This window comes from Dipodomys ordii, unplaced genomic scaffold (genome assembly GCF_000151885.1).
Source record: "Dipodomys ordii isolate 6190 unplaced genomic scaffold, Dord_2.0 Scaffold31, whole genome shotgun sequence".
NCBI classification, from domain to species: domain Eukaryota; kingdom Metazoa; phylum Chordata; class Mammalia; order Rodentia; family Heteromyidae; genus Dipodomys; species Dipodomys ordii.
Window position 1 is genome coordinate 2,214,245 of NW_012267247.1, and position 10,372 is coordinate 2,224,616.

At 38.2% G+C, this 10,372-nt stretch overlaps 1 protein-coding gene across 4 annotated transcripts in view; it reads right to left on the reverse strand.

Moving 5' to 3' along the window:
- Positions 1 to 10,372, reverse strand: part of Rhot1 (ras homolog family member T1) — a 63,337-nt gene that overhangs the window by 34,187 nt on the left and 18,778 nt on the right. For all 4 annotated transcript variants that reach the window (XM_013016523.1, XM_013016520.1, XM_013016521.1 and 1 more), the window contains exons 2-5: positions 10,021 to 10,122; positions 6,330 to 6,428; positions 5,769 to 5,877; positions 4,505 to 4,625 (exon numbers count right to left, since the gene is read on the reverse strand). In XM_013016523.1, coding sequence (XP_012871977.1) covers positions 4,505 to 4,625; positions 5,769 to 5,877; positions 6,330 to 6,428; positions 10,021 to 10,122 — 431 coding nt within the window. The remainder of the gene's footprint in view (positions 1 to 4,504; positions 4,626 to 5,768; positions 5,878 to 6,329; positions 6,429 to 10,020; positions 10,123 to 10,372) is intronic.

Sequence of the window (10,372 nt, forward strand, 5' to 3'; positions counted from 1 at the left end):
ACAGCGCCCAGGCCCAGAGTTCAGGCCCCACGATCGAAACAAAAAAAAAAAAAAAAAAAGAAAATTTTTCTGCCTGGCTAGACTTAAACCACAAACCCAACTACATATTAAGCCCAACTATATAGGCTTAATATCAATCTCCATGTTGAAATGAGTTGAAAATAATGTGAAGAAGGATTTCTTCTTGGTCTCTCTGATCCACCTTAAATGCAGTTCAATGAACAGCGAAATGCAATGAGTTAGGTAACAAAAAGACAAAAACAAGGTAGACTTCAAGTTAAAAAAAAAATTCAGTCTGACACCGGTGCTTTACACCTGTAATCCTAGCTACTCAGGAGGCTGAGGCTGAAATATGGGGATCACAGTTCAAAATTTGCCAGACAGGAGAATTTATGAGACTCTCATCTCCAAATAACAACCAAAAAGCTGGAAATGAAATTGTGGCTCAAGAGTTAACACACTAGCCTTGAGCCCAAAAAAAGAGCACTCAGGGACAAAGCCCAAGCCCTGAGTTCAAGTCTCAGAACCAGCACATCATGCACAAATATAAACAGTTTAAACTGGCATAATATTTGCACTTATTTTATGAATCCTAAAGAAAGCAGAGTAACTTCCATTTCCATATCCTCAAATACTATAATTTTTATGTGTTGGAAACATTCAAACTCTTCTTCACTTATTTTGTTTTTGTTAATCAATCATGGGGCTTGAACTCTGGGTCTGGGCACGGTCCCTCAGCTCTTCAGCTCAAGGCGAGCACTCTACCACTTGAGCCACAGCGCCACTTCCAGTATTTTGGTGTAATCAAAGATAAGAGCCACACAGATGTTCCTGCCTGGGCTGGCTTTGAACAGCAATCCTCAGATCTCAGCATCCTGAGTAGTTACAGGCATGAGCCATCGGTGCCTGGCTTCTCCACTTATTTTGAAATGTATAATTATTACAGATTATAGTTATCCAATTATGCTATAGTCCATCAGAAATAATTCTTCCATTCCTAAGTGTATATTGGTATCATTACCAACCTCTACCTTCTCTCTCTCCAATCCCCTCTTGGAATCAGCTTCCACAAATGAGTGAGAACTTTCAGTATTTGTCTTTCTGCAAGTGTCCTATTTCATTTCCTCTAGTCCCATCCATGTGGCCACAAATAACAAACTTCATTTTTTATGGCTGAGTAGCTATCATATATGGCATTTTTGTCATTTACTAATCCACAGATGGGTATCTAATACCTTGTTTGATTCCATAGAATGACTATTGTGACTAGCAGTAAACATAGGAGGGATAGGTTATTTCCTTGGTATGATTTCATTTCCATATAAATGGTAGAAGGATCACAGATCATATGCTAACTCTATTTTTAGCTTTTTTGAGGAACCTCCATACTGTTTTCCATAATGATTGTACTAATTTGCACTGACATCAACAGCATGGTGAGTTCCCCTTTCTCTGTAACCTTCCCAGCATTTTTTTTTTGTCTTTTTGATAGCAACAGGCTCCCTACCACTATGAAATCATATTGAAGCCAGATCGTCAATCAGCTCTCTGTAAAATGAGTCAAGTGCTGAAGTATGTAAACTAAAGATGCTAAGGGGGCTGGGAAGGTGGCTCAGTGGTAGAATGCTTGCCTTGCATGCATGAGGCCCTGGGTTCAATTCCTCAGCATCACATAAGCAGAAAAAGCCAGCGCTGTGGCTCAAGTAGTAGAGCACTAGCCTCGAAGCTGAAGAGCTGAGGAACAGTGCCCAGGCCCAGAGTTCAAGTCCCATGACTGACAAAAATAAATTAATTAATTATCTTTAAAAAAAAATAGAGCCAGGCACTAGTGGATCACACCTGAAATCCTAGCTACTCAGGAGGCTAAGATCTGAGGATCACAGTTCAAAGCCAGCCTGGGCAGGAAAGACTGTCAGATTCCTATCTCTAATAAACCACCAGAAAACCAGAAGTGGTACCATAGCTCAAGTGGTAGAGCACTCACCTTGAGCTGAAGAGCTGAGGGATAGTGCCCAGGCCCAGAGTTCAAGCCCCACAACTGACCAAAAAAAAGATGCTAAGGAAGCCACTATAAAAAGGAACATCTCTGGACTAGAAGGTAGGGCAGTATCGACACTACTGATTTTGACACTGTCCCTTCAACTGAGAATTAAAGGATGAAACCTTAACTACACTAAAGGTAATAGAGTTCAAATATACCACCAGCAAAAACCTAGATAGAAAGCAACATATGTCTAGTGATCTATAAATAGTTTGTGGTTTACTTCTGGAATTAAGGTGGGGAGAGCATGGGCACAACCAGTAATGAATGACCTCAGCCATGTTAAGAAGCTTAAGTTTTACCTTGTGTCTCAGGAATTAACGTGTGTGTGTGTGTGTCTGTGTGTGCGCGCGCGCGTGCGCGTGTACTAATTTAGGCAGAGTTAATAATAAAGTTGGAGAGGTTCAAGTAGTGGCTCTAGGGAGTTATTTTTCAGGAAATATGAAATAAAGTATGAAAGAGATGATTAGTATACGTATGCCACAAAGCCCTAACAGATGGGATTTACCATTTTTCTATTTTAAAAAGCACTAAATAGTTTCTTATAGAATGTATCCATTGCATAAAGGACACAGAAAAGAAAACTTTGTGGATATGTCCCAGGACAAATTCATCCATCATTACATAGTCAATGAAAAATCCTGGAAATAGCTGAGTGTCTATAATCCTATTTACTCAGGAGGCTTAGACTTGGAGTACACAGTTCAAAGACAGGTTAGACAGAAAACTCCTTCAAGACTCCAGCTCCAAATAATCAGCAAAAAGCTAGACCAGAGGCATGGCTCAACTGGTCAGCCATGAATGAATGATCAAGGAAGTAAGTCAAGTTAGTACAAGGCCCCTAGTTCAAACTAGTATAGGTAGGAAAATAACAACAACACAAACAAAAACTGGGAAATGTGCCAAGAATAAGCAAGTTAGACAAATGAAGTTCCAACTTAGAACTAATTAGCGGACGAGAATCTACCCACAAAGAACTCTATTTCTTATTAATGAGGAAGAGAAAGTAACAAGTCTTTATGAACTGTTACACAGACAGCCAAAGGTACTATTTTAAAATAAAATTTTAAAAAGACTCTGAAAGAGTAAGGAACAGAATTGAACACCCAAAAGCCAGAGCATGCAAAGTTATAATCCCTGAAAAGCCTGCTTTTGTGGGTAGAAAAGGCACCCTGCAGCAAGGCAATCTCCTATGTGAGGGCAGCACTTGGCACATTTTTAAACAGAGCTCACATAGCATTATCAAAGGAAAATAACCATGTACCAATCAGCTGCTCAGGAAAACTACTTATTTTATTCTGACAAAAGGAAAGAAAAATGCTAACCAACACATATTTGATCTTTGAGTCTAAAACAATGATTATCTGGCTTTTTTTTTCTCCTTCAACAAAATGCATTTTAAAAAGATACTTGTATTTTCCATGGGAAGAGAAAAAAAATTGGAGCTATACTATAATTAGTGGCTCTCAATTGTGGATGATGTAGTTTCTAAGGGGATATCTGGCTATTTCTAGAGACATTTTTGGTTGTCACAACTGCAAGAATGGGTGTTACTGTTATCTAAGGATGTACTAAACACCCTATAATACACAAGACAGGTTCCATGATAAAGAATTCTAAGGGCTGGAGGCATGGCTTTGGTGGTAAAACACTTGCCCAGCAAATGCAAGCATGAGGCCCTGAATTCAAACTCCACCTCTTTCAGGGGAATAAAAAAGCACAACATAGTATTCAAGGATTTGCCAGGCACAGTGGCTCATGCCTGATACCCCAGATATTCAGGATGCAGTGTTGGGAGGATTAAAGCTCAAGAGCAACCCGGGGAAGAAGTTAGTGAGACCCCCAGATCAACAAATACAATGGGTTTGAAGGTGTGTGCCTGGAATACCAACTATGTGGGAGGCATATATAGGAGATTTGCAGCTAGAGGCCTATCACAGACCAAGAGTAAAACCACCTTATAAAAATAACTATAGAAAAAAGGGTATGGCTCAGGGGGGTAGTGCTCCTGTCTAGCAAGTGAAATGTTCTGAATTCAAATCCAAATACTGAAAAAATAAAAATAAAAATAAAAATCTGGGGCTGGGAAGGTGGCGCAGTGGTAGAGTGCTTGCCTTGCATGCATGAGGCCCTGGGTTCAATTCCTCAGCACCACATAAGCAAAAAGAAAAAAGCTGGAAGTGGTACTGTGGCTCAAGTGGTAGAGCGCTAGCCTTGAGCTGAAGAGCTGAGGGACAGCGCTCAGGCCCAGAGCTCAGGCCCCACAACCGGACCTAAAAAAATAAATAAATAAAATAAAAAAATAAAAATAAAAATCTCTAGTCCAAACTGTCTACAGTGCAGACTGAGAAATAATTCTAAATTATTCCAGAGGAGGTTGAACTACAACATGTGTTAAGTAAAACATTTAAAATTTGAAATTACTTAGCAAGTGAAATCAATAATAAAACTAAAGGTACGTACAGGGGGAATAAATATTCAGGTGTTAAATCCAGATCATCGTCATAACCAAATCGTCGAAGCACAGTCCAAGTAGTTTCGTGTCTCCCTCTCTGGATAAAAAGCGTGTGTAAAAAGAGAAAACCTGCAATAAAGTACATCAATAAATACAGCTGACATGAAGAAGGGTGCACAGTCACATGGGAGAAAAACATATATGATAATAGCAGGAGGGAGATTTGAAAACACATATACGCCAGTGTTCATATTGAAGAATAAAAGAGAGTTGACTGGTGTTTCAACGAAATAGCTCATTTTGAAGGGTCCAACACATATACTCAGTTCAGAAGAGAAAGTTAGATGAAAAGGCCAGAATTATATCCCACGGAATATACTGACAGTCACAAAGTTACATAACAAAAACAACTGCAAAAAATAAAAGAAAATATTGTATATATCTTCAATAGAAAATTCTAGATTTTAATTTCCTTTCTTATTTCACTGAGATTCAACGAACTATAAACAGGAACATTCTAATACTTGATAAATTTGATTCATAGACAAGTCACTAAAAGTAATTCCTATTTACAGGGATTTAAAGGAAGGATTTTTTTTTTATTGTAAAGATACTATACAGAGGGTTACAGTTACATGAGTGAGGTAATGAGTACACTTCTAAAGGAAGGATTTTAAGGTACATTTGTTTATTCCAGATTTCTGTGATGAACTTCTATGTTGCTGAGGATCCAACCCATTTCCCTACCTCTAATTTATATTACAAAATAATAATTCTCACCAATAGCATATTCCCCAGCTTAAATATCCAAGTCATATTTTAGGATATTAGTAAATATTAACACTTTCTTAAAGTTAATAATGCTATATAGATATTCATTTTCTGCAAAATTTCAGACTGATTACTCATGCCTATAATCCTAACTACTAAGGAGGTTGAGATATGAGGATCTCGGCTCAAAGTCTGACAAGGCAGGAAAAGTCCATGAGAATATTAACTCCAATTAACCATCCAAAAACCAGAAGTAGAACTGTGGCTCAAGTGGCAGAATGCCAGCCTTGAGTGAAAAAGCTAAGGGACAGTAACCAGGCCCTGAGTTCAAGTCCCAGTACTGGGATCAAAATAAATAAATAAATAAAACTGAAAATTAAGTAATCTAAAAAGGTGAAAAAAAGGACTGAGGATAATGCTCAGTAGTACAGTGTTTGCTTGTACTTAAAACCTCTTGAGTTTAATCCCCAGCACAGGGGCAGAAAAACACCATTCTCCTACCTTTCAGTGTCAATCCACTGTCAGCTACACCATCACTTATATGTTTTCTGACTACATTCTTGACATCTTCAAGAGCTTGAGGAGCTAACGGAGTGTTGAAACAAATTCTCTAGCAAAAAGAAAAACAACATATAAATTAAATTAAATTGAAAAGAAAAGCCAAAAGAAATACATTAAGATAGGCTCTACTTTTTTAAGCATGTCATATTTAGAAGAAAAGAAATTTCCAGTTACTGGTATTTTGTTTCTATATCATCAGGCTCTTTGTAGAGCTATGTTACACAAAGCCAAGAAAGCAGAATGATTGAGGGTTTAAACTTACAAGTTATCTTTAATACAACCATTGTAGACCATGAAATGAAACTATCAAAGAGTCTTCTTAGTTCCTACACATAAGAGTTTTTATATCCTAAGCAAGGACTTAAATAGTTTGATGTAGTAGTTTTACATGAAAAAGACAAAGTCTTAACAATGTATTGTTTGTTAACGTAAGTTTTTATAGTTTTTATTATTAGCAAAGAAAGAGAAAGCTATACAAATATCTGAAGTAAAGAGAGCTACCTGAAAGAAGTTGAGTTCAGCATCATTGAGTGTACCGTCATTATCCTGATCAGATATTTTAAATATACGAGTAAGGGCTTTTACACATGCTGGTTTCATCTATAAAACATCAAGAAAAGAAACAATTGTTTTAATTAAAGTTAGATTTTTAAAAAATTACAACTTTCGGGGCTGGGAAGGTAGCTCAGCAGGAGAGTGCTTGCCACTCATGTTATGAGGCCCTGGGTTCGATTCCTCAGTACCACATAAACAGAAAAGGCCAGAAGTGGTACTATGGTTCAAGTGGTAGAGCGCTACACTTGAGCTGAAGAGCTCAGGGACAGCGCCTAGGCCTAGAGTTCAAGCCCCATGACCAACAACAACAACAAAAAAATTACAACTTTCCTAAGTTATGCTGGGAAAATGATCTCCAACTCGAGGTAGCTATGACTATAGACTTGAAGAACCTCGCCTGACAACATTTCAAACTACAATAACAAAATTTCTGAGGCAAGGTCTCATTGATTATATAACATAGGATGGCCTCAAACTTATAATCTTCCTCCTTAAGAAAGTCATGTGCTACTACCCCTGGCTTTAAAGTGATTATTTTTCTCCTGACACTGGCTACTGAACTCAGTGTCTCACACTCTCATTTGTCTTTCTTGCTCATAGCTGGCATTCTACCACTTGAACCATGACTCTAACCTGGCTTTCTACTGGCTAAAGATGGAGCTTCATGGACTTTTCTACACAGTCTAACTTTGAATCATGGTCCTTAGCTCTCAGCCCCCTGAGTAGCTAGGATTATAGGGATGAACCACCAGCACCCATCTTTAATGTGACTTTAAAGTGTTAACCACCAATCTAGGTGCTGGTGCCTCAAACTTGTATATAAATAAAACAATGTAAAGTCTAAAAGTTGAAAATTTTACCTATTAAAAAGGTACACCGAAAAAATGAGCAACAGATGGTAACAATATCTTACTCATGTGAGACTAGCAGAAGAGCCAGAGATTAGCAGATTAGCAGAACTAACAAGACGGCTAAAAGCAGAACAGCAAATGAATAATGGAGGCCGGACTTAGAGGGAACTTTAATGTACTACTGGAATAAGGCTTCAGAGGTGAAAACCTGTGGTATGAAAGTACTTGGCAATTTTCTTTGCTTGTAAAATACAGCACTGGGCTGGGAATGTGGCTAGTGGTACAGTGTTTGCCTAGCATGCATGAAGCCCTGAGTTTGATTCCTTAGTATCACATGTCAGAAAAAGCCAAAAGTGGCACTATGGCTCAAGTGGTAGAGTGCTAGCATTGAGCAACAAAAGCAGCTCAGGGACAGTGCCTAGGTCCTGAGTTCAAGCCCCAGGAATAAATAAAATAAAATACAGCATCATGCTGGATCAGGATGGAATGAGTTTCCAACAATGTACTTGGAGATATTTATGACAAGACAATTCAGAAAATACTGAATTAGGAGTAAATGATAGCTGGAATATAGTTCAGTGGTAGAACATTTGTATAATGTACAAAACCCTGGGTTTGATTCTCAGCACTGCAAAAAAAAAAAAAAAAAAAACCACCTAAAAACAGGACTGGGAAGGTGGCTCAGTGGTACAGTGCTTGCCTTGCAAGCATGAGGCCCTGGGTTCGATTCCTCAGCACCACATAAACAGAAAAAGCCGGAAGTGGCACTGTGGCTCAAGCGGTAGAGCGCTCGCCTTGAGCTGAAGAGCTGAGGGACAACGCCCAGGCCCAGAGTTCAGGTCCACAACCGGCAAAAAAAAAAAAAAACACACACACACATGCACATACACATACACACAAAACAAAAAACAAAAAGCAGGGGGGAAAAAGAGGAAATTAAAAAGAAGCATCTCAACAAAGGAATAACAAATAAACGAAGAACAAGGAAGATAACTAAGGTCAGATTAAGTGCCAACTCAGATTTTTTTTTAAACCGGAGTCAGCACTTTTTCTATAAAAGGTCATATGACAAATATTTTAGCCTTGGAGCCATTAAGCAAAATCATGGACTATAGAGAAAAAGAAAAATTTTAATTCCAGTGGTTTTACTGAAAAAATTAAAAATACAGTAGTACTAAGATTTTGTTTTCCACTAGTCCAATTCTTTTTGGAGGAATAATGTTTTGTTTAATTGGAACTTACAGTCAGCATTTGTGACCGTAAAATGTACATATGTTAATGGTAATCTGTAATGAAACGTTGTTTTTATCTTTAAAAAATGTCTTTTTAGCCGGGAGCTGGTAGCTCATGCCTATAATCATGGCTACTCAAGAGGCTGAGATCTGAGGATTGAAGTTCAAAGCCAGCCCAGGCAGGAAAGTCTGTGAGACTCTTATATCCAATTAACCACCAAAAAACCTGAAGTGGCGCTGTGGCTCAAGTGGCAGAGCGCTAGCCTTGAATCTTGAACTGAAGGACAGCACCTAGGCCCAGAGTTCAAGGCACAGGACAGACCAAAAAAAAGAAAAAGAAAAAAGTCTTTTTCTACAAATCTATACTCAGTAGGGATACATATCCACAGATATAATTTTTAGCAAATTCATTACTTGAAAAGCATTTATAGAATTTTTTTTTTTGGTCCGGTCGTGGGGCCTTTCTTTCCTTTGTACTTGCCATTTAACATGTCATTACACTGCAGATTAATCAGTTCCAGTTGAAGGTTTACAGCTAACTGGATTATGCAACCTTTCTTTGGCTTGATGCTAGAACTGAAGGTTGATCTCGTGTGTGTGTGTGTGTGTGTGTGTGTGCAAGCGCACGCGCATATATATATATACATATATATATACACATAGACATATATATATGCTTTGTCATCTAAAAATCTACTCTTTTCACTGAAATACACACTTGAAAGGGGCAAATTTTATGTGACTTATATTTAAAAATTCAATCAATTCTAAGTCTATGGAAGACTTTTGTTCAATTTTAGGTATTTCAATAAGAAATTATTGTTTTCTTAGCTATAAAAAAAAAAAAAAGAAGCCAGGCATCAGTGGCTCATACCTGTAATCCTGGCTACTCAGGAGACTGAGATCTGAGGACCGAGGTTTGAAGCCAGCCTAGGCAGAAAAGTCCACAAGACTCTTATCTCCAATAAACTACTCCCAGAAGTGGAACTGTAGCTCAAGGGGTGAAGCACTAGCCTTTGAGCACAAAAGCTCAGGAGCAGCATCCAGGCCCTGAGTTAAAGGCTCAGGAGCAGTGTGCACATACGCACGCACGTGCGCGCGCACACACACATACAAGTATATTCAAATTGAATTACATATTATAACTAGGTCAAGAAACTATACAAGTAGGCTCAGGAGCAGTGTGCACACGCACGCATGCACACACGCACGCGCACACACACACACACACACACACACAAGCATATTCAAATTGAATTATATATTATACCTAGGTCAAGAAACCATACAAGTAGACTATTCGTTAAGTTCTTGGAATGTTTGTTTTTATTGTTATCAATTCTGTTCTAATAGAATTTCCTGAAATAATTAACCTAGAAAACATTCTGAGTATTTACTGTAAATGTCATTGAAGTGCCCAGAAAAATTTAACAATAAGCAATACATTTCAATTTCAGTAGTTGTACTTTTACAAACACATTTGAGTTACTACAAACTACTAGCATACTAGAGTTATTCCTCTATACAGGCCTCTAGAAACAGAATATGAAATACCTCCTTTTCCTCTGGGCAGTACAAAGGTCCTGTAGGATGAAGAACAGCTTTCTGTGCATAGTAAAAGAGCTCTGATATATTCTTCAGGTTTTTTGCTGAACACTGAAAAAAAAGTTTTAAATTTTATATTCTGAAATCAACTACGAGAGACAAAAACTTTTTTTTTTTGGTCAGTCACCGGTTTGAACTCAGGACCTGGGTGTTGACCCTGAGCTTTGTCAAGACTAGTACTCTACCACTTTGAAACACAGTGCCACTTCTGGTTTTCTGGTGATTAATTGGAGCTAAGAGCCTCATGGACTTTCCTGCCTGGGCTGGCTTTGAACTGCAATCCTCAGATCTCAGCCTCCTG